Source organism: Canis aureus, chromosome 13 (genome assembly GCF_053574225.1).
Source record: "Canis aureus isolate CA01 chromosome 13, VMU_Caureus_v.1.0, whole genome shotgun sequence".
In the NCBI taxonomy this organism is placed as follows: domain Eukaryota; kingdom Metazoa; phylum Chordata; class Mammalia; order Carnivora; family Canidae; genus Canis; species Canis aureus.
In genome coordinates, this window is record NC_135623.1 from 33,383,022 (window position 1) to 33,399,441 (window position 16,420).

General features: G+C 34.7%; 1 protein-coding gene and 1 non-coding gene across 22 annotated transcripts in view; both read left to right on the forward strand.

The window, feature by feature from the left end:
* LRRIQ1 (leucine rich repeats and IQ motif containing 1) overlaps positions 1-16,420 on the forward strand; it is a 215,338-nt gene that overhangs the window by 150,535 nt on the left and 48,383 nt on the right. The window contains exon 26 of one of the 21 annotated variants that reach the window (XM_077845698.1): positions 15,270-15,455. The exons of 19 other annotated variants lie outside the window; for them this stretch is intronic. In XM_077845698.1, the coding sequence (XP_077701824.1) occupies positions 15,270-15,358 (89 nt within the window). In that variant the 3' untranslated portion in view covers positions 15,359-15,455. Of the gene's footprint in view, positions 1-15,269; positions 15,456-16,420 lie in introns of those variants that run through there. One more of the 21 variants, XM_077845699.1, reaches the window with a different exon arrangement.
* LOC144282788 (U6 spliceosomal RNA) lies at positions 10,851-10,954 on the forward strand. Its single transcript, XR_013351229.1, has one exon. It is a non-coding gene; the product is annotated as a U6 spliceosomal RNA (small nuclear RNA).

The window sequence follows — 16,420 nt, forward strand, 5'->3', positions numbered from 1 at the left end:
ATCTGAGTGCTCCCATGGTGGGTGCATATATATTTACCCTTGTTATATCCTCTTGTTGGATTGTCCCCTTTATTATTATGTCGTGTCCTTTGGTCTCTTGTTACAGTCTTTGTTGTAAGTCTATTTTGTCCAATATAAGTATTGCTATGCTGGCTTTATTTTGGCATCCATTTGCATGATAAACGTTTTTCCATACCCTCACTTTCAATCAGCAGATATCTTTCAGTCTAAATGAATTTCTTGTAGGCAGTATGTAGATAGGTCGATTTTCCCCCTAATCTGTCACCATATGTCTTTTGATTAGAGCATTTAGTCCATATACATTCAAAGTAACTATTGCTAGATATGTGTATGTATTGCCTTTTTTTTTCTTTTTACTCTTTTTGTGGTTGTTTCTATAGATTTTTCTGTTTCCTTTCTTCTCTTGCCCTCTTTCATGGTTTGTTGGGTTTCTCTAGTGACATACTTAGATTCCTTCCTCTTTATTCTTTGCATATCTATTACTGGTTTTTGATTTGTGGTTACCACTAGGTTTGCATATAGCATCTTCTTTCATATAGAAGTAGTCTATATTAAGTTGATGATTGCTTAAGATTCTTTATTCCTCTGCCTCACCCATATTTTAGGTACATGATGTCATATTTTGCACCCGTTCATTTTATGAATCCCATGACTAATTTTTTTAAAAGATTTTATTTATTTATGAGAGAAGAGAGACAGAGACACAGGCAGAGGGAGAAGCAGGCTCCATGAAGGGAGCCCGATGCGGGATTCGATCGATCACACCCTGGGCTGAAGGCATACACTAAACCGCTGAGTCACCCAGGGATCCCCCCATGACTAATTTTTAAAGAAATACTTATTTTTACTGCTTCTGTGCTCTTTTTATTTTTATTTTTTATTTTTCATACTCTCACAGTCTTCCTTTCTATTCAGAGTCTCCTTTAACATTTCTTGTTAGGTGTCATGAACTTCTTGTTCTTGTTTGCATAAGAAAATCTTTACCTCTCCTTCTATTCTGAATGATAGACTTGCTGGATAGAATATTCTTGCCTTAGATTTTTTGCTTTCAGCACTTTGAATATATCATGTCACTTTCTTCTGGCCAGCAGTTTCTACTGAAAAATCTACTTATCACCTTCACCTCGTGTGGTTTCCCCTTATATTTAACTGTCTTCTTTTTTCTTGCTGCTTTTACATTTTTTTCTTTATCACTACTTTTTGCCATTTTAATTTCTATATGTCTTAGTGTGGCCCTCCTTTGGTTGAATTTCTGGGGGATCTCTGTGCCTCCAGGATCCGGATATCTGTTTCCTTTCCCAGATTAGGAAGATTCTCAACTATTATTTCTTCAAAAAAATTTTCTACTCCCTTATCTCTCTCTACTGCTGAGATCCCAAAAATGCAGATATTATTATACTTGATGGAGTCATTGAGTTCCCTAAGACTATTCTCAATTTGCATAATATTCTTTCCACTCCTTTGCTCAGCTTTGTTACTTTTCATTACTCTGTCTTCCAGGTCATTAGTTCATTCCTTTGTTTCATCTAGCCTGCTATATATTTCATCAAGTATATTTTTAATTTCATTTAGCATGCTTTTCATCTCTGGTTCTTTTTTTAAATCTCTGTGTTAAGGTATTCACTTATGCCATTCACTCTTCTCTCCAGTCCAATGAGTATCTTTATAATCATTACTTTAAGTTCTCTATTAGGCATACTACTTATATCCATTTTGATTTGGTCTCTGGATGTGGTTTGGTACTGTTCTTTCATTCAAGAGAAGTTTCCCTGTCTTCTCATTTTGTCTGATTTTTTGTGTCTATTTCTGTGTATTAGGAAAGTCCACTACTTCTCTTGCTTTTACTGATAATACCCTTAGGAAGAAGAGGTCCTATAGTGCCCTGCACCAGGGCCTGGAGCTGCAGGGAATGTCTCCTTTGTGTGTTGCATGTATTCTTCTGTTGAATCTTGGTCTCTTTTTCCTTTAATCCAGTCACCTGCAGTGGCTCATTTTGCCTCTTATGGCCAGCAAGGTGTGTGGTCATCTGCCTGTGAAAGATCTGCCTCTGCCGCCTCTGGAACTGAGATCCTGCACAACATTGTGGGTCAGGGTTATGTGGTGTTGACAGGGTTTGCACTGGTCTTCTGAAGGAGAGACCTGCAGCGCTGGGACTCAGGAGAGCATGACTGGGACGGGTGATCTACTTAAGCATAGGGGAATGCAAGTTAGGTACTGAGTGTTGGAACCATGCCAGTTCTCACAGGTAGCTGCTGTTTATCCTGGAGGGGTTGGGGAGGAATGTTACACCTGCTAGCTCCTTTGTTCCTGGAGGGGTCTCCCTAGGATTCTTGTCTTTCTGGGCCACACTTGGAAATGAGCAAATCACTCTTCCTCCCATCAGCCCCTGGTCTTTTTCAAATGCTGGGTCAACACTGTAACCGCAAGGGCTGTTTGGTTTTTTTTTTATATATATATAATAATTTTATTTTTTATTGGTGTTCAATTTGCCAACATACAGAATAACACCCAGTGCTCATCCCGTCAAGTGCCCCCCTCAGTGCCCGTCACCCATTCACCCCCACCCCCCGCCCTCCTCCCCTTCTACCACCCCTAGTTCGTTTCCCAGAGTTAGGAGTCTTTATGTTCTGTCTCCCTTTCTGATATTTCCCACACATTTCTTCTCCCTTCCCTTATATTCCCTTTCACTATTATTTATATTTCCCAAATGAATGAGAACATATACTGTTTGTCCTTCTCCGATTGACTTACTTCACTCAGTATAATACCCTCCAGTTCCATCCACGTCGAAGCAAATGGTGGGTATTTGTCATTTCTAATAGCTGAGTAATATTCCATTGTATACACAGACCACATCTTCTTTATCCATTCATCTTTCGATGGACACCGAGGCTCCTTCCACAGTTTGGCTATTGTGGACATTGCTGCTAGAAACATCGGGGTGCAGATGTCCCGGCATTTCATTGCATCTGTATCTTTGGGGTAAATCCCCAGCAGTGCAATTGCTGGGTCGTAGGGCAGGTCTATTTTTAACTCTTTGAGGAACCTCCACACAGTTTTCCAGAGTGGCTGCACCAGTTCACATTCCCACCAACAGTGTAAGAGGGTTCCCTTTTCTCCGCATCCTCTCCAACATTCGTGGTTTCCTTCCTTGTTAATTTTCCCCATTCTCACTGGTGTGAGGTGGTATCTCATTGTGGTTTTGATTGGTATTTCCCTGATGGCAAGTGATGCAGAGCATTTTCTCATGTGCATGTTGGCCATGTCTATGTCTTCCTCTGTGAGATTTCTCTTCATGTCTTTTGCACATTTCATGATTGGATTCAGGGCTGTTTGTCATGCTGTCTCTTTAAGTGTGGAGGCTCCACTCAGTTAGACTGTCTGTATTCTCCTAGAACAGAGTCAAAATGATTTTTTAAAATTCAAAGCTTTAAGTCCCATTGGTTTTAAGAACTCTCAAAATTCAGCCCCTCTCACTTTCAAAGGCAAATATTATGGAGATTTGTCTTCCCTGTTTGTTGGCTCCCTGGTGTGAGAGTCTGAGAGCCTGTTTTCCATCTTTCTCCACACCACCAACTCCCTCCCTACTGGGGACATCCAAAGTCTGTTTCGTTCTCACTGTGTCTTCACTCTTCCTTCCTTCTTTGATGTGGCCTCTTCCTGCCTTTAGTTTTGGAGTTTGTTCTGTCAGTCTTTGGGTGATTTTCTGGGTTTTTACATTGATTATGGGTATTATCTAGTTGTATCCATGGGAGGAGTTGAGTCTAGGGTCCTTCATCTCCTCCATCTTCCCAGCAGATCTCACCACAGACATTTTAATATTGACAAAAACTGAGTTTGCTACTAGTAGACACTTAATAAGGAAACTTATTTAAAGAGACAGTTCTTTTCACAAGAAAATCCCAGATGAAAGATCCATGTGGCAAGAAGATAGAAAAAAATAAAAATTAGAAAATATGTGGTTAAAATCAAACATAAATGGACAGTATGAATAGCAATAATCACATCTGGTAAAATTAAATGTCACAAGTAAAATCAGATAAATATTTATATATAAGTTAAAATGGAGTTAAATTGAGTTAAAATATTCTATGATTCTTATATTCCCTAGGAGGAGGAGGAAATTGGTTAATTTTAGATTGTGTTAATCAAATGTATTTTGATATCCTGGGTAAAAACTAAAATGAATACATGCAAACAATGTTATCTCCACACTAGAAGGAAAAACAAACAAACAAACAGAACAATAAAAAAAAGAAGCACTCAATCCAAAACAAAGCCAAGAAAGTAAAGAAAAAACTAGTGTGTATTGGATTGCCTGGGTATCTCAGTCGGTTAAGCATCCAAATCTTGATTTTGGCTCAGGTCATGATCTCAGAGTCATGAGATTGAGCCCCTCATCAGGCTCTACTCTGGCCATGGAGCCTGATTAATATTCCCTCTCTCTCCTTCTGCCCTTCCCCCACCTCTCTCCCTAAAAAAAAGAAGAAAAGAAAGAAAGAAAGAAAGAAAGAAAGAAAGAAAGAAAGAAAGAAAGAAAGAAAGAAAGAAAGAAAGAAAAAGAAAAGAAAAGAAAAAAAAGAAAAAGAACGAAAGAAAAGATCATAGTGTATCCAGGCAAATAGAAAGCACAAAATATACACACTCAAATCATATATGTGTGTGTGTGTGTGTGTGTATGTGTGTGTGTATGGTGTGTATACAAATTCAAATATACTGGTACTTATATTACATGTAAATAGTTAAATAACAGATAAAAATTCTAGATTTTTTTTAATTCAAGGGCCAAACTTAAATTCTAAAGGTGCAATATGTTTGAAAGCAAAAGGATAGGAAAAATAGTCCAGATGCCAGAAAGCTGGCATCCTCATATTAATGTAAGAAAAAGCAGCCTTTAGGAGGAAATTAAAGCATTACTAAACTATGAGAAATTAAAAATATATATATTTTGAATTTAATGGAACTTTTGAATTCAATGAAAACACTATTTATAAGATGTGTGATATGCAGAAAAATATGTGTTTAGAGGGAAATTTATAGCCAAAGTGCATGTATTATAAAGAAAGAAAGATGTAAAATCAGTCATCTAAGTTTCTACCTTAGTAAACTTGAAAAAGTAGAGTAAATTAAACCAAAAGTTAGCAAAAGAAAAAAAAAAGATTTAAGGAAGAAATTAAATCTATTAAATAAAATTGAGTAAAAAAATAATCACCTTCTAAAATGGAAAATGCCAGGCCCAAAAGGGTTCTTGGTGGATTCTATCAAACATTTGAGAAATAAATTATACAAATTCTCTATAATCTCTTTTGAAGGATAGAAACAGAAGGAATATTTTCTAATTCATTCTGTAAGGCCAGAATTAACCTAATGCTAAAGACAGACAAAGACTATATGAGAAAAGAAAACTACAGACTTTTAATAACATGATACAGAAAATACTCAACAAAATATTAGCAAATCAAATCCAACAACTTATAAAGAGAATTATACACATTATATTACATAATGAACAACTGGGATTTATCCCATGTATGTAAAGCTGATTAAACATTCAAAAATCATGGGGCACATCAGTAGCTTAATCAGTTAAGCATCTGCCTTTGGCTCAGGTCATGATCCTGGGGTTCTGGGATTGAGCCCCACATTGGGCTCCCTGCTCATCAGAGAGTCCATTTCTCTCTTTGCCCTTCCTCCTTCCCCTGCTCCTGCTCTCTCATTCTCACTCGCTCTCTCAAATAAATAAAAAATCTTTTAAAGAAGTCAAAAATTAGTGTGTCCATCACATCAACAGGTTAGAAAAGTCAACTCACATGATATCTATAGAAGAAAAAAAGCATTTCACAAAACCCACCATTCATGATAAAAATTCAATAAACCAGGAATAGAGGGGAACTTCTTTGATAAAGAATTTCTACAACAACCCTACAGTTAACATCATTGTAAATGGTAAGAAGTTCAAAGCTTTCCCACTAAGATAAGGTACAAAACAGGGTATTGCCTCTGACCACTTTTTTTCAACCTTGTACTGGAAATCCTAATGATGTAATATACAAGAGAAGGAAACAAAAGGCATACAGAATAGAAAGATATAAATTTTTTTGGTTTTCAGATTATATGATTATCTATACAGAAAATTTGAAAGAACCAACAAGAAAACTTCTGAAACTAAAGTAATTATAGCAAAGTTTCAGGATGTAGGGTTAATATACAAGATCCAATCTTTTTTCTTTGTATTAGTAATGAACAAGTAAAGTTTGAAGTTAAAAATGCAAAACCATTTACATTGCCACCCCCAAATTAAATGCTTAGGTATAAATCTAACAAAATATGTATAAGATCTATAAGAGAAAAGCTACAAAACTTTCATGAAATAAAGAATGCAATAAATTTATAAATATTCTACGTTCATGGATAGAAAAATGCAATATTGGCAAGATTTCAGTGCTTCTTAATTTGATCTATAGATTAAATGAAATCCCAGCAAGTCATTTTGTGGATATTAACAAACTGATTCTAAAATTTATATAAAGAGGCAAAATACCCATGGTAGCCAACACAATATTGAAGGAAAAGGACAAATTTAGAGGACTGACAATTCTTCAAGATTTACTATAAGCCTACAGTAACCAAAACAGTGTGGTATTGGCAAGAGAATAAACAAACAGGTTGATGGAACAGAATATAGACAGCCCAGAAATAGACCCACACAAATATGGTCAACTGATCCTTGACAAAGGAGAGAAGATAATATAACAGAGCAAAGACTATCTTTTCAATAAATGGTGCTAGGACAAGTGGACCGACACATATTTGAGGAAAAATTAATATAGACACACACAGTATACAACTCACAATTTTTTTTTATTTATGATAGCCACACACACACACACACACAGAAAGAGAGAGAGAGAGGCAGAGACACAGGCAGAGGGAGAAGCAGGCTCCATGCACCCGGAGCCCGACGTGGGACGATCCCGGGTCTCCAGGATCGCGCCCTGGGCCAAAGGCAGGCGCCAAACCGCTGCGCCACCCAGGGATCCCCAACTCACAAAATTTAATTCAAAATGGATCACAAAGCTAAATGTAAAATGCAAAATCCTAAACTCAACTATAACATAGAAGGAAATCTAGATCTAGGTGACCTTGGGCATAGCTATGACTTTTTAGACACAACACCAGTGGCACAATGCATGAAAGAAATAATTAGTAAGTTGAACCTCAATAAACTTAAAAATTTGTGTTCTGCTGAAGACAATGTAAAGAGAATGAGAAGACAACTCATAGATTGTAACAATGTACCACTGTGGTGGGGAGTGGAAGTATGCCAATAATGGGAGAGACTTTAAAAATGTAAAGGAAGAGAGTATGTAGAGAAATCTCTCTATCTTCAAATTTTGTTTTAAACCTAAAAATGCTCTAAAAATGGAATGTTATATTTTTTAAGTAATATAAGACAAAGATTAAGGAAGTACCAAAGAGAAGTCAAAAATTCCAAATTATATTGAGAACTTTATTATATTTTTCTTAGTAATTTATAGGACAGGCACTCAAAAACTCAATAAGGACATGGTTCAATAAATCAATTTAATAACATTTGCTTAAAGGACGCATATAGAACAATGACCAGGGGATGCACATGACCTTCAAGCACACATAAGACATTTCCAAAACTTTAACTTATCCTAGTCTTAAATCAGATTTCAAAAACTACTTGAGGAGTGAAGTCATGTGCAGTAGGTTTTCTGAACATAATGCTAATAAACTATAAATGAATGATAAATGAAGATAACTAGATAATCTTTATTTTCTTGGAAATTAGGAAACATCTGAAAAATTCGTGAGTCAAAAATATTTTATTTTATTTTTTTTTAATTTTTTTAAGGTATTTATTTATTTATTTATGATAGTCACAGAGAGAGAGAGAGGCAGAGACACAGGCAGAGGGAGAAGCAGGCTCCATGCACCGGGAGCCCGATGTGGGATTAGATCCCGGGTCTCCAGGATCGCGCCCTGGGCCAAAGGCAGGCGCCAAACCGCTGCGCCATCCAGGGATCCCTATTTTATTTTATTTTAATTTTTATTTATTTATGATAGTCACAGAGAGAGAGAGAGAGAGAGAGAGAGAGGCAGAGACACAGGCAGAGGGAGAAGCAGGCTCCATGCACCGGGAGCCCGACGTGGGATTCGATCCCGGGTCTCCAGGATCGTGCCCTGGGCCAAAGGCAGGCGCCAAACCGCTGCGCCACCCCGGGACCCCTCATAAATATTTTTAAAAACAACTGAGTAATAAAACTATGATTGTATATAAAAGAAATAGCTAATGAAAAATGTTAAAGTAAAATAATTCATCAATAAAGATAAGTTTTTGAAGGAAATTTTTTGGATTCCTGGCAAGTCTGATTATGAAAACCAAAGAGAAAGCATGAATAACCAGTATCAGAAATGAAAATGAGGCAGAATGACAAAATATACAGACTAAAACTGTATATAGTAAGAGAATATTGTGAAAAACCCTATGGAAGTACATTTGAAAATTTAGATGATCATTTCCTAGAAAAATATGATACCAAAATTAACCTTAACTTTCATCTTAAACCTAACATTAGAGGCAAGAAACAAAGAAGGAAAAAAAATTAGACCTGTGATAGTTTTTTTTTTTTTTAATTTTAATTTTGTTAGTTAATATACAGTGTGATATTGGTTTCTGGGGTAAAATTCAGTGAATCATCACTTACATACAATACTCAGTGCTCATCACAAGTGCCGCCTATAATATCCATTTCCCACCCACCTCAGTTTGTTCTGCCACTGAGACTCACTTATGGCTTATTTCCCTCTCTCCTAAATGTCCATTTTCTGATGAATGGATATAGATGTGAAAGTATTTTTAAAATCATGTACCAAAGAGTGTGTCTACAAAAAAATGTGCAAGACTTTATCAGGGAAATTGTAAAACACTATCAAGAATGTTAAAGAAAAACTATAAATAAATTTATGAATTGAAAGACTAAATTTCAAAGATTTAAATTGTTCCAAAATTAGCAGTGGATACTATGAAATCTCAATGAAACAAGAGGTGTTTCTGGGCACTGACAAGCAGAATCTAAAATTTGTATAGAAAATCAAAATCTGCAAATAGCCAGAAGACACTCAACAAGGATGAATAAATTGGGAGAACTTGTCAAATGCCATAATCTATTATTAATAAACATATTATAGAGCTGACACAAATGAGACAGTGGATATATTGTGGTGTGGTATGGTATTGAATGGTATGGATGGAATGGGATGGATGAGATGAGATAGGATGGGATGGTAGTAATTCTAGGATCAGATAGGGTAGATAAAGTAAAATAGTATAGAAAATGACAACTAATGGAGGCCCATGCATATATGCTTAATTGATATTGTAAGACAGTATTCTAAATCAGTGGGAAATTGGTAGACTTTCAATAAATCTTACTTAAACCATTATCTATACTTAAAAAATTATTATATTCACATTAAAGACCTAAATGTAAGAAGCAAAAGCATAAAACGGAAGACAATGTGAAAGAATATAACATTGGATATGGAATTATTTCTTTAAAAGTACTGGTCATCTTGATATATATATTTCCATTAAAATTAAGAATATATCTAAATCCAAAAATGTCATAATAGTAGTGAAATAATAATCCACAGAGATGGAGAAGGTATTTGCCAAACATATAACCAACAAAGTTCTCATATCCAGGATATATAAATAATTCCTTAAAGTCAAATAGCCTAATAGGCAAAATAAACAAGAAGCTTTAACATATTTTTCACAAAAGAAGAAATCCACATAATTTGTGAACATATAAAAAGATTTAATCTATTTTATAGCAGAGAAATACAAATTAAATCTGCAAAGTAAAAAAAAAAAACTAACAAAACTAAGTGTGAGAAAATAAATAGCCAATAAGACTTATATTTTGCTGATTGAAATACAATTTGGTACAACCATTTGGAAAGCACTTTTACATGTGGTGGGCTTGAAGATACACATTTCATATGATCCTTCAATTACATTCCTAAATGCTTGCCCTACGGGAACTTATACAAGGATAGTCAGAGTTGTGTTTTTCTTAATAGTCCAAAGTTGGAAACAGCCCATGTGTCCAACAATAGAATAGATAAACTGTAATACATCATACAGTAGAATATAGTATGGTGTTGGAAAGTAATGAACTGCATCTATACACAGCAACATAGATGAATCTCACAAACAATATTGAACAAATGAACAAAAAAGAATACCTACAGGGGATCCCTGGGTGGCTCAGCAGTTTAGTACCTGCCTTCGGCCCAGGGTGTGATCCTGGAGTCCCAGGATCAAGTCCCACATCAGGCTCCCTGCATGGAGCCTGCTTCTCCCTCTTCCCGTGTCTCTGCCTCTCTCTCTTTCTCTCTCTCTCTCTCTGCCTCTCATGAATAAATAAATTTGAAAATCTTAAAAGAAAAGAATACCTTCAGAATTGTAGCAAGCAAAGCTTGCTAAATATATTGGTAGTAAAAATTATAAAGGAAACCAAGAAAGTCATAAACTTTAGCATAGTGGTTATCCCTAAAAGAAGAGATTTTGGAGCAGGACTTCTCATATACAAGCAGTGTTCTATTTTTTTTAATGATCAGAGGTCACATGGAATGTATATTTATATTCTTATTTATATAATTTTAAACAATTTATGCATAAATTATGTAATATATAATCTTATAAATCTTGAAATTTAAACACCTGCTATATGCAACATTTTGTATACATTGTATATATCACAACAAAATAAAAATGATAAAAAGAGCTTTTAGTGCTCACCTGGCAAAACATATACTAAAATTGAAATATATAGAGAAAATTAGCATGGCCTTGAACAAGGATGACATGCAAATTCATAAAGTGTTCCATATATTTCTTTCCTTTCTAATGTTGATGAATGACAAAATTGTCTCTGATAAGCAAAGTGACTTGACCAATTAAAGTCCCATCCAGTTTCAAACCCCATCCCTTACTTTGCCTCCAAAAAAAAAAAAAAACTTCCCCAAATCATTTATATAATTAGTTTAAAGCCAAAATTAATTTTGTAGGGAAGACTGGTAATGCCTATCTTTACTTTTTTCCTCACTAGAGTATAAGTAGTTCAATAATACTTTTACCTATCTTTTCAATTAAAAGTGAAATCAATGAATGGAGGCCCTGAATCATTTACAAATGAACTTCTGCTACATAAGATTAAAATCTTTCTAAACAAAATATAATGAAAAAGTCTGCATTAATGAAGTATACACTTAGAAAACTCTAAAATCTTCAATCTATAGGAATACTCATTTAAATGATTACCCATGGAAAACAATAAGTTTGGGACCAGGTTTATTGATCTCTAATATGTTTGTCAAATTATGAAAGAAGGTCACCTGGGTGGCACAGTCTGTTAAGCAAAGACTCTTGATTTCAGCTCAGGTCATGGTCTCAGTTTGTGAAATCAAGCCTGGAGTTGGGCTCCATGCTGGGTGTGGAGCCGGCTTGAGTCTCCCTCTTCCTCTGCCCTTCCCCACCCTCCTAAAAAAACTGTGAAAGAAAATTATTTATGCTTACTATTGGTTTTATAACACAAACAATATTTTAATATATATTCAGTATTTTATGTGATACCAGCCGGGTCTGTGACAGAAGTATATCTGTATTCTTGACAGAGAAATCATCAGAGGCAGAAAATTAATAGTCAATGGGAAATGTATTATGAATGTATAAACGTGTGATAAGTATTGTTGTCTTGTTGCTATAAAAACAATGATTGCAATAATACCAAAAATGTTTAATTGGATCCATCAAGCCTCTATCATTAGTGTATCAATATAATACCACTTACTAACTTCTTTTGAAATAAAATTAATAAAGGAAATCACCCGTATACTTGGCCCTCAATTAATAAATATACATAAATGAGTAGAATTAGAGATGTCTTTTTACCAGAGCAAAAGCTTTTAAATATAGCAAGAACCTGAAGTCCAACTATACAAACAAACAAACAAAACACAGGTGGCAGTAATACTTATATGGGCACTATGATCATGTTATTTTGAAAGCCAACCTACTTACATCATCAGCCTCTCCATTCTATTGGGTGGGCCCTAGTTTGGATGACCTACTATATTAACACTCCCTGAGGGAGTCTAGATTGGATAGGGGAATATTTTCCAAGAGTAATTAAATTGAGAGAGTGAAACAGGAGAGAATCATGTCAATGGAACCTCCTTCATGGTTATTACTGAGCAATTGCTAAAAATTATTTGAAATAACTTGAAATCAATTAGGACTCTGTATCCTTGTTATCTTTTGGAAATTAACTTTTCTTTATTAAAGACACACAGAAATCCTCATATATTATGAAATAAAATACATTTTTTAAAATACCTGTTATAGATTTAGAATTCTTTGAATGAAGACTTCCTGGACTCTCCCAGAAAATTGTTCTGTCTAGTTTTGTGGTTAATCTTGGGATCTTTCCAGTGACCCCCTGGAACCTTGATCTTGGCCTGTGTTTAGAGATTCCTACAGATAGTCCTACAGATAGTCTCACCTCCAGGATAGCTAAGTCTTGGTCCAAGGCAACTGAGATAGCATTAAAGCTATGCATAATAGAGCTCATTTAATTTTAAAAATAGCAAAATGGCTATACTTATTAAATCCTTACTATAGGGGCGCCTGGGTGACTCAGTGGTTGAGTATCTGCCTTAGGCTCAGGTTGTGATCCCGGGGTTGGGATCGAGTCCAGTATCAGGCTCCCCACAAGGAGCCTGCTTCTCCCTCTGTCTATGTCTCTGCCTTTCGCTGTCTCTCATGAATAAATAAAATCTTTAAAAAAATTCTTACTATATGTTAGGCATTATATGTGTTCTGGGGTTTGGAATTATTCTAGACATTTTAAGAGAAAAAAAACGATGTAGAGAGAAGATAGATAATTTGCTCAAAATTACACAGTAAGTAAAAAAGCCAACTAATTACGTGCAAAATAGATCCTAAACAGATAGATGACTAAGGTGTAGACTCTCCTATATAGACTGAATTAATTTATCCTATAATTAATTTCTCATATGTCACAATTCCAGAGGCTTTTCTAGTGAAAAAATTAAGTAGTGGTCAGAGTGATTGGAAATGTAGAAAACAATCTTAGACAATGGCTACTGGGTAGTTCTAAAAATAATATCCTATTAACACTTATTATTATTTAGGAAAAAGTAAATCTACCAATGCCTTGACTGTGAAGGATCAGTATTACTGATATTTCCCTTACCTCAGGTTCTAATACAGCTTGGCATAGCACTTTACTGATCCTGTCACTTAAAACTTTTATATTGTGTTTATCATGGATTTTTGCATGAACTTTTATTTTAAAATATTACATTCAAATATTATTCGCCTGATTCCTGAGATTTTTGTCACCCCTTAAATTTTGTGTAAATTTTGTAAAGTATTTCATTTGCCCCACTTCACTTAACCCTAGTCCTGCCCCTAGTTAACAGCAAACTTGGAGACACATTATACATTAATATGACTAATACACATGACAATATGACTTTAACAACCTGCAATTCTCTTGACTTAACGTGGTTCTCACAGAAGAAACTAAAGAACCACTCTTTATGTAGTGTTTGGTACTCCACTATAAGGTTATTGAGGAGATTAAATTCAACTGACCAATACAAATGGCAAAACATATCATTTCGGGTAGAATTATATATATGAGTTGAATACAAAAGACTTTTCCTTTGCTTTCCTAAAGGTCATTCGTCTACTTTAGGTACCACCCAACCCCCAAACAGACGAATTTTGAAAATTAATTTAAATGTCAGAAACTACCAAGTATTTTTCATTCTAGTACTTTTTTTTTAGCTTCCCTCCCATAAAATATAGTGAAATATGTAAAGGAGTGATCAGTACTGCAGTTAGCCTTTGACCCTTACATACAGCTTTGGCTCTATTCCCAAAATTTCTGTTTTTAACGTTTGGCAACAACAATCCTTTATTCATGAAGTCATTTTCCTTAGTGATCAATTACATATATATTTAAATATATTTTAAAAGAATAGGAATGTTGCTTGTCGCACACAAATGGATCTTAGAGTTACTGGTTTCATGCCAATGCTGTCTACTTTACAACAACAGATTGGATTGGTTAAGGAAGAAGCCATAAACACCCTATCAACAAGTATTTATGCAGATGTTAATGAATTTAAAATTCTGTTAGTATAACATTTATGCCAAATTCCAATTTTATTTGTGCTTTATTTGTGAAGTATGATGCAATAATTCCTTTAATAAACATGTACAGACCACTTATACTTTAAAATGGAAACATATTTTTAGCATTTCCAGCATGAGATATGTAGAATCAGCCATTTATCAACGTTACCAAAAATATTTCCATTGCACATAGTATTTTGCTCATCATGCAACTATGTCCTCCAAAAGCTTTTGGTAAAGAGATGAACTCATCTCTATCTATGAAACCAAGAATACGTTTTTATTATATTACTAAGAAAGGCCATTAAGGGAAAAGAAAATACTCATGGGAAAGTTGCCATATGTATTTAAAATATAAATAATTAGCTTTTTGTGTGTGTCCCAAATGATAATTGAATCTTAATCTCCCTCTGTGTAGGATATTTATGCTATACTGAAAATTTAGAAAACATTTATTTGAAGCATATGGGTTTAATGAACACTTATTTTGTTTTTCATGAAGAAAAGAATATTTCCATTAATTTCAAAAAAGACTGCATTTCTTTCAGTGAACTTCTTAAAGCTGAACTGCTTTCCTCTAGGATTTCATACACTGTGGACATTTTATAAAGTAGCCTTATATGATGGAGTAGTTTTCTATTTTGTTTTTTAATTTGCCTTCTTTGGTTGTCAATTTTTATCCCAAACTAGTTATGACTTTCAGAGGTGAAGTTTCTATCATAATGATTAAGTTGATTATGTAAAGGAATGTAGTATCCTCCACAATGCATAGGTTTGTCTACATACTAAAAATCTAAATTCCAGCTCTACATTTGTCAGGGCACTGACAGATCATTAATCAACTATGACAATTATTCCATTATTTCACAAAATTATTAAGCACCATCCTACTGTGCAATCTTTAAAGAGATTATATATAGTAGGCAAAACTGACACATGAATAAGAAAGTAAAATGTAATAAATGCTATTATGGACTGTCTATAGGAACCTTTGGAAGACATCACCAACTTAATTTGAATAAGGAATGCAGTGTTGAAAGATCAAGGACTTACCTCAAAGAATGTAATCTCTAAACTGAGACCTGAAGACATGAAGCAAAAAAAATAATAAAAATAAAAATAAAAAAATAAAAACATTGGCAAAGTAAGTAATCTGAAGCTAGGTCTACAGCCAAAAAAAGACCGTTTTGAGTAATTCTAACATATTTGAATGACTGAGGCAAGAATCTAATGGATGTGTCGGAAGGTACATGCATGGCTTGTATGCCATGCAAAGGAAAAGAAAAAAAAAAAACATTATCCAAAGGCAATGATGAACCATGAGTTTAACCTATGAAGCAATGCAATTGAATTTGTATTTCAACAAGGCCATTTGCAGTATGGAGATATGTGCACAGGAGCAAGACCAAAGGGAAAAGAAAAGAAAGGAAAAGAAAAAAAGACCAGTGAGAGGGGTCTTACAGTAATTCAGAAGAAATGATGGTAGCATGAAATAAAATAGCGACAACAAAAATCCAGGAAATTTGAGACTGAAAAGAATTTAGGATGAAAAATTTGCAGTTGTAGAATAAGGATGAATGCTGGTTCAGTAGAAGACTCTAGTTTCTGTCTTATACATTGACAAAGGTAGTATCACTATGAGACCTTAGAAAAAGTATGATAATACATGAGATCAGCTTTTTTACATACTCGGTTTAAATTATCTGTAGGGTGTCTTAAGTGGCAAAGCTTTGGGTGGATACATGTTTCAAAAGGAGATAATGAAAGTGATTGAAGAACTTGAATGAATATCCTACACAGGAAAGAGTAAATCGGGCCAGGATTGAACCCCAGAGAAGAAACCTGAGATTAGAAGGGATGTCAAGGAAAGAGGAGCCCTTGAAGGGATTGGGGTTTAGGCAAAAGGTCAGAGAGAAAACAAGGAGAGTAATGAAACAAAATCTAAAGGAAATAAGACTTTAAGAGGGGAGGAATGCACAACAGTGTATAATATTATAGAGGAGTCAATAAGATAATAACTTCAAAAAGTTCCAACGATTTTGCAATGTTAGTGATCTTGGTGTGAACAGTTCCAGTGAAATGGTGTCAAGAAGTATCTTGCAGTGAGCTGAAACATGAATTGTAATAAATCAACAA